The sequence below is a fragment of the Trachypithecus francoisi genome, unplaced genomic scaffold, assembly GCF_009764315.1.
Source record: "Trachypithecus francoisi isolate TF-2019V2 unplaced genomic scaffold, Tfra_2.0 Lachesis_group10, whole genome shotgun sequence".
In the NCBI taxonomy this organism is placed as follows: Eukaryota; Metazoa; Chordata; class Mammalia; order Primates; family Cercopithecidae; genus Trachypithecus; species Trachypithecus francoisi.
Genome location: NW_022681455.1, coordinates 124,693,310 through 124,706,881, shown reverse-complemented (window position 1 = coordinate 124,706,881; position 13,572 = coordinate 124,693,310). Strand labels below are relative to the sequence as shown.

Here is a 13,572-nt window from a genome sequence, read left to right as displayed (position 1 = left end):
AGTAAGACCTGGTATTAATATGATAATCAGCAGAGAACTACTAGAGATGCACTCGAAAATCAGGAGCCAATCAAGCGTGTCTGGCCAGTCCCCACCACGGTGTTTTAGAACACGCGGGGAAATGCCACAGGATAGACGGAAGCAAGAGGGGCACGTGCTAGAATGCAGAGACAACAGCACTCTAAATAACTGAGGCTACAGCTTGATGAAAGCCAACAGCACATACAAGAAAAGCATTCAAAACAACAACCGACCAGCTGCACTTCTACAAACAAAACCCAGTGAGGAACTACGCAAGCACAAGAAATGCCAATCACATCACACCTAGAATCCCAGCACTGTAGCAGGCCGAGGCAGCGGATCCCCTGAGGTCAGGAGTTTGAAACCAGCCTGGCCAACATGGTGAAACCCCATCTCTACTAAAACTACAAAAATTACCCAGGAGTGGTGGTGGGCGCCTGTAGTCCCAGCTACTCAGGAGGCTAAGGCAGGAGAATCACTCAAACCCAGGAGGCACAGGATGCAGTGAGCTGACATTGCATCACTGCACTCCAGCCTGGGCAAAAGAGTGAGACTCTGTCTCAAAAAAAAGAAAAAGAAAAAAAAGAAATGCCAATCACGGATGCAACAACCTGTCATCACCACGACTGCCAAAAAAACCACCAAAGACCACCCCTGACATCACATGCATATGATTTCCGAGAGCGAGATCTCTAAAACCGGTCTAACTTGTATCGGTAGACAGTGACGGAGAACTCTGTTATGTTCCTGAAAAGTCTGACTACAGACTAAGATGCAACCATGGATGTTATGAATGCCTCATAGCATGGCTAGGACATGGGCCCTTCTAAAGTGAGAAAACCCAGGCTCAAGGAGGTGATTTCCATTTCCCAAGGTCACCCGTGAGCATATGGTGACCTCACACAGCCTGTTTGGAGCAGAGCTGGGGTTGCCACCCTTGTCTGGGTGACTCAGAAGCCTGGGATCTTTCCAAGCTACCTTCTAATCCACCGCCTATACCTTGATACTTTGGGATATCAAACGATATTCTACAAAGATTCATAATTGGAGGGAGCAGGTCTTACATGGTATTAAAATATACTCTAAAACAGCAAGACTCAAAACAGCATGATACTGGGACAGAAATGGAAATGTGGAATCCTGGAGGTTCAGAATGAGGCCCAGCTATTTTTAGATATATGGCAAAACAGAGACTCTCTAATACATGGCAGGCAGTAACTGAGAAGCATGGGAAAATCACACAGGATGGGTTTTAACGTCTGGCTGAGCATACAGTAGGAACCTATTGATACAAACCAGCAGGTGCCTTTGCTCTGTGCTCTGTCCTGTATGCTCAATAGCTCAGAAGCCTTACTTTACTCAATCTCTGAAGGATTTCATAATTCATAAGGTGGATGTCTCCATTTCACAGATGGAGAAACTGAGGCTCAGAAAGGGAAATGACCAGCTCAAATCCTTCAGCCAGGTCTGGCTGGTTTTATCAGCTAAGTTCCCCGGCCTCAACTGGCAGACAGGGCTGGGCTTTTCTGGGCTCCCAAAACTCAGGGTAGGGTGATGGTGGCTGCTGCCTCGAGCACCTGTGTGTCCCTCATCCTTGCATGCTCCCAGTTCCCTCACCGTGGGCCTGGACTGGTGTGCCCAATGGCTGCCCTCTGCTCCTGGTTGACTGACTCTCCGGTTGCCTCCTGGGTGTGCCTGGAGTCTCATGCTGCACTCCCATGCCTCCTGTCACCCCTGACTCAGTTTCCCTTCTCATCCCAGCCAGCAGCTATGGCTGTCTGGCTGTGACTCTGTTGAGTTCACCTTTGTGAGCCTCTGTTTCCATAGCTGTGAGATGGTGGAGATGATAGTAACCACTCATAGGGTTGCTGTGAGATTAAACCAGGTGCTGAGCATTGAGAACCTGATATGGGGCCAGGTTCAGATGCACGAACCACCCCCACCCCCAACCCCGCCCCGCCCCCAGTCTTGTAAGCCCGACCTACAGTGTACGACACCTGTCTGCGGACCCCTTAAGGGCATAGGGTGATTGCACCCACCTTTTCTAAGACCCCAGCCCAGGATCAGACCTGACTCCAGGAAAATGCCTCCTGCTCCCAACCACAGCCATTCACCATGCCATTCCATTCTCTTCCCAGTTTATCTCAGCTGCTTGGGAGAGGCCCAAGCAAAGCCCACCCCTGAGGTAGGCCTCCCTGGCGCCTGTCTTCAAAAATCCAGGCATCTTTAGGCAAGGGTGGAGCTGAAGCAGCACTGGAGCCCTGGACCCCCGGGGCCACCTACACCCACTGACCTTCTTGGTATAACCCATGGCCTTCAATACAGAGTGATTCAAGGTCTCCAGGGAGGCCAGGACATCCTCATAGTCACCCATGTGGTCCACAAAGTAATCTGGGGAAGGAAAGACAAAGGTCAGGGGTCACAGGTCCTGCCCCTCCCACTCAGCACTCCTGCCCCTCCCACCTGCGCTAGCCCCAGCCTCCCTGCCTCAGGACCTTCTCCTCCAGCCCCATCCCGGCACCCCCATCTTGGTCCCAGAATAGCCAGGCACCTACCACACAGCTCCTTGGTGTCTACGTGGCTGCAGAGACAGACAGAGACAGAGAGGGGGTTAGCAGGCCTGACCCTGCACAGCCTGCGAAAACACACATCCCGCCTGCTCTTCGCAGCCTGTGTGCTGCCCCACAAGCCCCGCGTTATAGATGAGTGTGCAGCAGGTAGGTGACACCCCCAGCCCTGAAGGCCCATGTCTGTCTGACCCGACACCGCCCACCCTTCTTCTGTTTTCTGAGTCTGCTGACCCCATCATGAATAAATGACACCAAGGGTAGGGCCAAGCCAGGGGCCGGGAAAGGGGTAAAGGGACAGAGGGTGGGGACCCGTTACTGTGACGGGCTGTCAACAAAGCTCTCACCTGACCCACTGACCCACCCCCAGGAGACCCTGCCTGCTGGGTCCTGGAGTCCTTGGGGGTGTGGCAGAGCCCTTCTTGTTCTGGTCCCAGCCCCTGGGTCCCACATCCCCATTCCTGCAGCCTGGAGAAGGGTCCTGTCCTTTCTTGGGGGAGCAGGCTGAGCATGAGCCTATCCCCATGGCAGTGAAGGAGCATACACCAGCCCCAAGATCAGGGCTGCAGTGCTGGCAACCATGGTGGTTCTGCAGCTTAGGAGCAGATTTGATAAGCTGGGGCCCTCTGGGACTAGCTAGAGATGCTCTGGATAAGGAGCAACTGCCAAGTCAATGTGCAAGGGACCCAGTACAGTGGTGGCCCTTTCTGGGACCAGGTTCCTCCTCGTGCTCAGAGGAGCCCAGGCTCAGCAAGGCGCATCTGGACAGAAGGCTTCTGTGGCCCAGTGAATCTGCACTCGGAGGCTTTGCATGCTCTGTCAGGAGGTGCCTCCAGCCTCCATCTCATACTCAGAGTTCTGGCAAGTCCTGCAGAAAGCGACCCTGTCATTCTGCTTTAATTCGTGTTTAACAAATCTTTTTGTTTGTGCACTCTTTTGGGCACAAAGTCTATTTAGCATCCCAAGGAGCTAATGTTTGTGGCTTACACCTTAGGGAATGTTGAGGAGATTAATCCTGAAAGTCTTTCAGAGCTTTGACCTTCCATAACCACGAGTCCTCCCTGCACCCCCACCCACCCACACACACTCTCACAATTCGACTCTCAAACCAGTGCCTCCTTCTCCCTCCACCTCCACCCCCTCCTGTACCCTGCTGGCCCTAACACAAAAGGCCCTGAAAGAGAAGGTCTAAATCAATGGGCACCTGCCTGGCCCCTTCAAAGCACCCCAGGAAGCTGCAGTAACAGCTCAGAAATCTCCATCTGGCTCCAGAGAGTTCTCCATTCTGCAGTCTGCAGCCTGAAGCCATTTCTTTAAAGTGGCCTTTCCCAGAGGATGGTGTATGCTCCACTTACCACATCCTGGTGCCCAGCCAGTGCCCCCAGGACACTCTCAGCCCCAGCCTCTGGTCCAAGCCACCATTGTGCTCTGCCCCTTGCACACTGGTTTTGTGGTAGCTTCTTGTCCAGACCATCTCTAGCCAGTCTCAGAGAACCTCAACTTACCAAATGTGCCCTAAGCAGCCCTCTGGACACTTGGGTCCTCATCACGCAAGTAGTCCTGAGAAAGGAGATCAGGTGGGGCTCTGATCCCTCCTGAAGGTGGGGTTGAGGAGAGGGCTCAGACCTCATCCTGTCTGGGGAATCCCAAGGGCAAGATTGGAGGTGACGTTGGGAAGGACCAAGTGTAAGTCTGAATAGAATCTGCATTTCCCACTTGATTTAGAGATGGGGTGGAGCCAGAGTTTTTGACTGATTCTGAGATGCAGGTTAGGGTTATGACTGGGTTGGAGAACAGGTTTAATACGGTATAATGGTAGATGTAGTGTTGAGTTAGGATTCGTGTTTGCTTTAACACAGAAGTCAGTGTTAGGGTGAGGTTCAACCTCACAGTTAGGACTAGGAGGATGCACAGGCATTGGGGCTAAGGTTAGAACCAGCTGCTGGCTGAAGATGGCAGAAAGATGAAGTCATTGCCAACTTCCCATTTTCATAATCCCATGTCCACTGCAAAACCGAGAGTCTCTCCTTAGTTGGCCATGTGCACTCAGAAGAGACACACTTGCGATAGTAGCCAATGCAATACGAATCTGCACACGCCCCAGTCACCCCAGGCGGTGAAGAGCTGACTTCCGGATTAGCAAATTTGGGGATTTTCAGTTCTCCTGCCCCTTACAGGGGACTAGGAATGGAGACTAGATGAAAAGATGCCTCCACCATGGCCCACACATGCCCCCACTCTGCCAACCAGGACTGAAGCTCACTTGGTGTTGTCAGAATCAATAGTGTGAAAGAGATCCTCAAGTTCTTTCTCACTGAGGACACCATCTGCAAAGAAGAGCTGGAATTCCTCCAAGGACAGCTTCCCATCATCTGCAAGGAAGGAAGCAGGGAAAAGAGCTGGTGTCTGCAGAGATAAGGCTGGTGGAGCCAGTGCATGCATGGCCCCCAAATCCAGGCAATGCCCTGACTGACAGAGGAACTCCAGCTCAGATAATCCCTGCCCTCCCAGTTAACTCCCAAACTAAAAGACAAATTCCATTTTAGATAATCCCTACCCACCCAGCTAATTCCCACACTAACCAGTAACCTCCAGTACATAGAGTATCACTGCCTCATCCAGCTAATTCCCAGACCAATGCCTGTTTACAGATAATCCTCAAACCAACAATAATGCAATAGCTAGCTTTCTTGGGCTCACCATGCACTCAACAGTTTCCATGTATTCAACAAATACAGAGTACCTGCCCCTGCCAGGGAATTTTCTCTCATTAATTTACATGGCCACCTGGAAGCAGGTGCTATTTAAGATAACCCAGTGTGAGCAACTTGTCCCATGTCACACCATCGGTATGAAGTGGATCCAAAGCCCAGCAGCTGGATGAGCCACCACTCCATAGCTTCCAAATGCCAAGTGGTCTCCCCACATCCCCATCCCCAATCCCAGCCCCTAAGCCTTGACTCTCTCAGCACTGTTCTTAGAGTACAGAACAACCCTTTCTTCTCTGCCCCATCTATGTGGCAAACTTCAAGTCCTTCCCTGAGGCAGCATGAGATGCCTGCCAATGGCTGGCATGAGGTTCTCACTGTTACCTCCTCTCCCAGGCCACAGATGCAGCTGTCTAGATGTCAAGCCATGCGGGAAGGAGGTGCCAGGCCTGGAGGTGCCAATGCTCTGGCCAGAGGCTGTGCTTCTGAGGTGGAGCTCCACAGAGGGGTGTCCACAGCTGACGCATACCACCTGTCCTGCCCATCGCCTCACCTCCCCTCACTCGCAGTTGTTCTGGGTACACTTTTGGCCCCACCAGGAAGGTCTTGTGGGTTTGGATCAGATTGGGCCACCAGGGGAGGTGGCTTGAGCAGAACATCAGGGACTCTGGAAGGCAGTCCCTAAGCTTCTACCCTCAGTTCCTTCCACCTAGACAGACCTGCTGAGCAAACGCCAGCAAGCTCATCCCCCACCTGCCCTGCAGCCACCTCCCCCTCCTCAAGGATCTGTTCCTCCTTAACAGAAACTATGTGAGGGGCATGGAGGTCAGGGAGAAAAGGGAGCCCACGACGGTTCCTGGCCCCCAGCCTCTCTACATAAACCCCTCACATTACTTCCAGAGGATCTGCATTCAAAGCTGGGTGCTTGGGACAAGGGCCCTGCAAGTCCACATGGCACCTTCCTGTGGATTAGAAAAAGACACTACTTTCTCTGCTGAGAGGATGAGACCAGTGTTGGCGCACGTGTTGAAAGTGGATTGTAGCCTGGATTTGAAACCCTCCACTTCCTCGGGTGCGTGCCCTTGTGCAGCACACAATCTGCCTAACCCGACATGGCAGACCTACTTGGTTTCAGAATGAGTCATTCTTAAACTTTAAAGGCTCTAGTGCTTCTGTCTGTGCTCCTAGCAGCTCTGCTGGAGCTCAACACAGGGTGAGAGCATAAGCTCAGGAGAGGGGGGTCTTCAGATCTTACCATGGTTTCATGCCACCACTTTTCTCTTTAACCCCACAGGGCATAAAGTATCAGAGGCTGGTAAACAACATGAACATGTGTGCGTGGGGGACTAGGGCCAATATCCCAAGATGCCCCCAACATCGCAGCGCAGATTTCGAGGTTACAGTGGGAAGAATTTGACTTTCAAAGGAAAGGCCAACAAAACCCCAATCCAACCACACATGCACAAACCAAAGACTCAAAACCTAACAACAAAAAGTCCATAGTCAGCCATGAAATAAGTGAAATCGAAGTTGTGGCTTTCTGTGTTCTGTGACAGAGAACGCCTTCCAAGTGTCTTCAGCAAGACTGAAGATAAAACCCAGGAATCACGGTACGGAGTCAGGCCACACGTGGAGTTCCTTCCACATGCTCATTCCTTTAGTCTTCACAACAAGACACAGGTAGTGCCATCACTTCTGTTTTAGAGAGGGGTAAATGGGGCACGGAGCCATTAGGGTACTTGCCTAGGTCCTACAGCTGAAGCCTGAACCCAGGCCATCTGGCTCCCAAGTCCAGGCTCTCAACCTAATCCAGGGGTAGGATCCTGCAGCGAGATCGCCACCTACCCAGCAGGGGGTGGGTGCTGGCTCAGGCACCCCCACTTTGGGTGAGGGATAGTCACCATGCGCATGACAGGAAGGTCTTAGTGAGCCCCAACCCCAGCCTCCCTCTGGCTGCCTCATCTCCCCACGTGCCTGTCGAGGTACCTTGGTCCCCCTCTGCACCCAGGGAGAGCAGGCAGACAGGGGCCAGCAAGGTGCCCCATCACAGAGCTTTCCGCTTACCCTGAACGCCTGACCACCGGCCTAATGAATCCGCTAATGAGGAAAAACATGGCCTACGCAGGCCCCCAGTCCAATTAGACAGGCCAAGCGGGTCAGCGCCGGCACTTCTGCCAGAGACCCCAAGCAAGCCTTTTGCAGGTGTCTTTGCTAATTAGCACGAACTCAGCATCTCCATGACCTTTCAAATGCCAAGAGCCTACCAGTGTCCATGTCCCTGGAGGGAATGCTGTCTGGCACTTAGCCCTCTGCCACCCTCTGGGTTTATGTCCCAGGATGCCAGTCAAGCCCCTCATGCTAACCTTCCCATAGGGACTGGGCATCTGGTGTCCATCTCAGCCAAACAAGTCTCTGTCACAGGAACCACCCTAATAGGCCAGCCCTGAGCCTTTGCTCCTGTAATCTCTAAGGCCTAAGGGCAGCCTGGGGGCTCCTTTGAGTTTGCACCCCCATCCATCCTTCTTGTGGACACCTGAGGCAGGGCTAGCATCAGTGTTGAGTAGTCCTGTGTGTGCTTGTGTGCCTATCTGCCTCCACACCTGCACCCCCTGCACACCTGTTCCCATCCCTGCACCCACACCTCCCTGCACGTCTGTTCCCATCCCTGCACCCACACCTCCCACACGTCTGTTCTCATCCCTGCACCCACACTCCCCGCACGCCTGTTCCCATCCCTGCACCCACACCTCCCACACAGCTGTTCCCATCCCTGCACCCACACCTCCCTGCACACCTGTTCCCATCCCTGCACCCACACCCCCATGCACACCTGTTCCCATCCCTGCACCCACACCTCCCTGCACAGCTGTTCCCATCCCTGCACCCACACCTCCCTGCACACCTGTTCCCATCCCTGCACCCACACCCCCATGCACACCTGTTCCCATCCCTACATTCACACCTCCCTGCACAGCTGTTCCCATCCCTGCACCCACACCTCCCTGCACAGCTGTTCCCATCCCTGCACCCACACTCCCCTGCAAGCCTGTTCCCATCCCTGCACCCACACCTCCCACACACCTGTTCCCATCCCTGCACCCACACCTCCATGCACACCTGTTCCCATCCCTGCATCCACAGCCCTCTGCATACCTGTTCCCATCCCTGCACCCACACCTCCCTGCATACCTGTTCCCATCCCTGCACCCACACCTCCCTGCACAGCTGTTCCCATCCCTGCACCCACACCTCCCTGCACAGCTGTTCCCATCCCTGCACCCACACCTCCCTGCACAGCTGTTCCCATCCCTGCACCCACAGCCCTCTGCATACCTGTTCCCATCCCTGCACCCAAACCTCCCTGCACAGCTGTTCCCATCCCTGCATCCACACCTCCCACACACCTGTTCCCATCCCTGCACCCACACCTCCCTGCACAGCTGTTCCCATCCCTGCACCCACACCTCCCTGCACAGCTGTTCCCATCCCTGCACCCACAGCCCTCTGCATACCTGTTCCCATCCCTGCACCCAAACCTCCCTGCACAGCTGTTCCCATCCCTGCATCCACACCTCCCACACACCTGTTCCCATCCCTGCACCCACACCTCCCTGCACAGCTGTTCCCATCCCTGCACCCACACCTCCCTGCACACCTGCTCTCATCCCTGCACCCACACCTCCCTGCACACCTGCTCTCATCCCTGCACCCACAACTCCTTGACATCTATTCGCACCCCTACACTCATTCTTCTTTCCCCAGCCACCCTATTCCCACACACCACTCCCCTATCTATACCCACACCAAGTCTCATCCCCACTCCTACATGCTTTAAGCTGCTGCGTTGAATCAGAACCTGCCTGCACCGCTGCCCCCCGACCATGTGAAGACTATCACGTGCCATCTCCGAGCCTTGTTTTTGTCATCTTGAAGGAGGGTGGGGGGTTGATACTTCTGGTCTCAGTAGGATCACCATGAAGATTAAAGGAAAAAGCGCGTTCAAGTTCTGGTGCATAATAGATGTTCAGTGGCTGCTGGCAGCCTCCACCAGACCAAACTCCCTGCTGAGCATGGAGGAATCAAACCCCTCCAGACAAGCCACTCCTGCGGACTCCCATTTCCAAGGCATTTGAGGCAGAGCAGCTGGGAGTTACTGACATCTTCAGTGAGCCAAGACAGGAGAGCAGCTCTATCCTCAGACAGCCGTCCGAGGTGGGTGCTGTCACCATCGTTCCCATTTACAGATGAGGAAACTGAGGCTGGGGAGTTTGGTGACTCGCCGCGGCTGAGCCAGGACTTGAGCCTAGGCAGTCAGGCTCCGGGACCTGGGAAGCTCTTGCTGGAACCCGTATCTCACACCCACATTCACCCTGGTGACAGCCCCCAGCGGTCACATGGTGGCTGGGAAGATGTAAGCCCCAAGAAGGAACAGGCTCGGCCTTTGGGGGGCTGCAGTAATTAAACTGAGGGTCCCACAGCTGTGCTCAGGGCGACACATGACCTCTGACGGGGGGAGCCTGCAGCAAGGACAGAACCCCATCTATGCTCGAGGGGGCCAGGCACCACCCACCAAAGTGTACACATTGCAATGGCTCCCGCAGATCCGCACACAGGAAGACACACACACGCAAACTGCATACTCGGGATGGACAGCCATAGGAGAGGCCCACACCTGCTCTGCACACAAACTACACACACACACACACAAACGGCACACACACTCAGGATGTACAGCCATGGTAGAGGCCCACACCTGCTCTGCACACAAACTACACACACACACACACACAAACTGCACACACACTCAGGATGTACAGCTGTGGTAGAGGCCCACACCTGCTCTGCACACAAACTACACACACACACACAAACTGCACACACACTCAGGATGTACAGCCATGGTAGAGGCCCACACCTGCTCTGCACACAAACTACACACACACACACACAAACTGCACACACACTCAGGATATACAGCCATAGTAGAGGCCCACACCTGCTCTGCACACAAACTACACGCACACACACAAACTGCACACACACTCAGGATGGACAGCCATAGTAGAGGCCCACACCTGCTCTGCACACAAACTACACACACACACACAGAAACTGCACACACACTCAGGATGTACAGCTATGGTAGAGGCCCACACCGGCTCTGCACACAAACTACACGCACACACACACACACACACTCGGGATATACAGCTGTGGCTAGAGGCCCACACTGGACACACGCATTGCCAGCAGCTGTACGCTGCTGAGTCACCGAGATACGCACAGCTACACTCTCAGCAACAAACACGTCCACGAAGTCTACAGACATTTACCGAGGACCTACTGTATGCTGGGTATCGGGCCCAGGACAAGGGACAAACCCAAATCCCTACCTCTCAACCTGCTAGAGGAGCCAGACGAGCACACAGACAATGACGCTGAGGCTTCCAGTGACCCCATCTCAGGGACAGCCTCCTGTTTCCCCGGCTGATCTCCAAGGCTTTTCACGCCATGATGCTATGGCTGTTTTTCCAGAGCCACATCATCTCCCTACGTCCCTCTTATTTCCTCCTCTCCTCCGTATGGAATCACTGCTGATGGTCCTTCTTCCCCAGAAGCCTGGGAGTGGTCACCGTCACCCCCAGGGATGCAGGAGGCCAGGGTGGGAGACTTGTCGGAACTGATTCCAGCCCAGGCCTGTGCACTGCCCTTCCACCCCCATCCAAGGCCTCCAAATTCACCCTGCAACCGCCCTGGGTGGGAGCCATCAACAGCAACTCCCAGGGATGAGGCGGGTGCCGGAGACCCAGGCCAGAGCTGCCATCCTCAACTCCAGCTTGTGCAGGAGAGGAACCGGAGCCAGAGGTGTTGAGGACCAAGGGTCCCGGGGCAGGTCACAGGGTCTCTGTTGCCTGCTCTTCCCCTGGCACAGGTTTGGTACTTGATGTGGATTTTCTCAATAAATGAACACACCAGGAGCACTCAATTCTCTTTAAAAACATTTGTCACCCACACCCCCTTTCTGGCTTTTCCCCAAAACCCAGGGAAGGAGGCAGGGCAAGTGTTACTGTCCCACTTTACCCGCGGGAAAACCAAGGCCCAGAGAGGGAATGTGTCTTGGTTAAAGTCCACAGTGACTTGCGTTGCACCTGTATGGTATTTTTAAGCAGGCGTGGTGCTTTGTGTTAGCTGAGGCTCAGCTGGGCCTTCCTAACCGTGCTTACTCTCAAGGCCTGGGCTCCTTCTCCAAGTGGAGCCCTTCCAAGGAGTCAGGAGAAGTGGAGTGCTATGAATTCCGTGGCACAAGATGCTGCTCACATTTTTGAAGAGGCTGAGAGATATGGGGAAAAGGGCCCGGGTCTGCAGGAGAGCCTCCACTTCTTTCACGCAGCTGGGCAACCCTGGGGCAAATTGCTTAACCTCTCTGGGCCGCTATGGTGTCAACACAGGCAAGAGCACTGACTGCTCAGGTTGCTACGAAGAAGTGCACCAAGTCTTGTAAAGGACCTAGTGTGAAGCTGGGGGCTTCCTTTAAAGGAGGGTTTCTGGGCCCCAGCCTGGGCTCCTCTGGTCCAGCCCAGCTAGGAAAAGGCCTGAAGTACACCCAGCACTTACCACAGCCAGTCATTGTTCTTGGCATCACAGACATGACTCATTGAGCCCTCGAGTGGAGTTATCCCTGCTAAGTAGGCCCTACTAGGATTCCCATTTGACAGATGGGGAGACTGAGGCACAGAGCAGCAGAAGGATTTGGCCTTCTAATTTCAGACCCCTGCGCTCCAAGCCTTTAGGCTCAGAGTTGCACATGTCTCCTATCCCTGATCCCCTCCCCATGAGGCACAAGGACAGAAGGAGCGGGGCGGCAGACTGCCTGGAAAGCAAACTCACCATTTTTGTCCGCACGGCGGAAAATCTGCAGAAAAGAGAGGCTGAGTCAGCCCTGGGCCAGGGAGAGGCAAGCCCTTCCGGTGGCCTCTGACCGGATACTGGGATCCTTCTCTTCTCCCAGGAGCAGCTTAGGGTCTTGGGAAGCTGAGCCCCCCTTCCCTCTCCCCATCCCTGGGCAGGGATCCAGGGGGAACGGGAGAGGGATGTTGCAGGCAGAGGCCTTCCCCTTGCCCACGGGGAAGCGGCTGCCAGTACCACCAGCCTGCCCCCAGCCATGTTGACAGACACACGCAGGCCTACAGCCATCCCCGCAGGTGTACATCCACAGTCATCAGTCCACGCAGCTTCAACCACTGCCAAACGCTCAGCTGCATACAACCACTCCGAATCAGTGTCCCAGGGAGCGCCGCAACCTTTACCACTGCAGTCCTTCCAGAACCCCGGTGTGTTTCCAGGGAGGTTGGGATAAGTCCGACGGAGGTGTCTGCAAGGCCTGGTGACAATGCCAGCCACAGGCAGGACTGTGTTAATTTTGGGGTGCAGGAGGAGAAACAGGATGCCAAGAGCTCAGAAAAGGAGCCACAGACGAGGTTCTGGCTGCATTAGGCAGGGATGGGTGAAGGGCAGCTCCAAGGCTGGCCTGAACCTACAGACCAGGTGCCTCCTCTTCCTGCCTTTCCAGTGACATCCAAATCCCTGGGCTAGAGCTGCTCCCCTTCCCTCAAGGTCTGGCTGGCAGGTGCCGCTTGCCAGAATGAGACTCGAAGGCAGCTTTCCGCCCATTCCAGCACCATCGCCTGGAGAGCTTTCAAAACCTCCTCAGCCCAGGCCACACCCCAGGGTGACTGAATCAGCTGTTGCGAGGCCCGCTCTGATTTCAGCATATTTAAAGCTTCCCAGGCACATTGGTGACACCTGTGTGCCAAGACCTTGCTATTCACAGGAGCTGTTCGGCGGTCCTGCAGGAGCTTGTTTGCAATGCAGGACGCCCCACCTACTCTGCACTGTAGTGGAATCAGACCTTTCACCGTCACCAGATCCTAAGGGAACTGATTCACTAGTACTTTTTATTTTTTATTTTTGGAGATGGGGTCTCGCTCTGCTGCCCAGGCTGGGGTGCAGTGGCGTGATCTTGGCTCACTGCAACCTCTGCCTCCCAGGTTTAAGCAATTCTCCTGTCTCAGCGTCTCCAGTAGCTGGTACTACAGGCACCTGCCACAATGCTGCCTGGCTAATTTTTGTATTTTTTAGTAGAGACGGGGTTTCACCTTGTTGGTCAGGCTGGTCTCGAACCCCTGACCCCGCCTCGGCCTCCCAAAGTGCTGGGATTACAGGCACGAGCCACGGTGCCTGGCCCACCAGCACTTTAAAGCCTGAGAAGGATCCCA

The 13,572-nt window shown here is 54.5% G+C and overlaps 1 protein-coding gene across 3 annotated transcripts in view; it reads right to left on the bottom strand.

The window, feature by feature from the left end:
- NECAB2 (N-terminal EF-hand calcium binding protein 2) overlaps positions 1 to 13,572 on the bottom strand; it is a 42,226-nt gene that overhangs the window by 26,533 nt on the left and 2,121 nt on the right. For all 3 annotated transcript variants that reach the window (XR_004439010.1, XM_033219153.1, XM_033219154.1), the window contains exons 2-5: positions 12,185 to 12,209; positions 4,852 to 4,960; positions 2,577 to 2,602; positions 2,315 to 2,412 (exon numbers count right to left, since the gene is read on the bottom strand). Coding sequence is in view for 2 of the 3 variants with exons in the window: in XM_033219153.1 (XP_033075044.1) it covers positions 2,315 to 2,412; positions 2,577 to 2,602; positions 4,852 to 4,960; positions 12,185 to 12,209 (258 nt within the window). In the remaining variant the exon portion in view is untranslated. The remainder of the gene's footprint in view (positions 1 to 2,314; positions 2,413 to 2,576; positions 2,603 to 4,851; positions 4,961 to 12,184; positions 12,210 to 13,572) is intronic.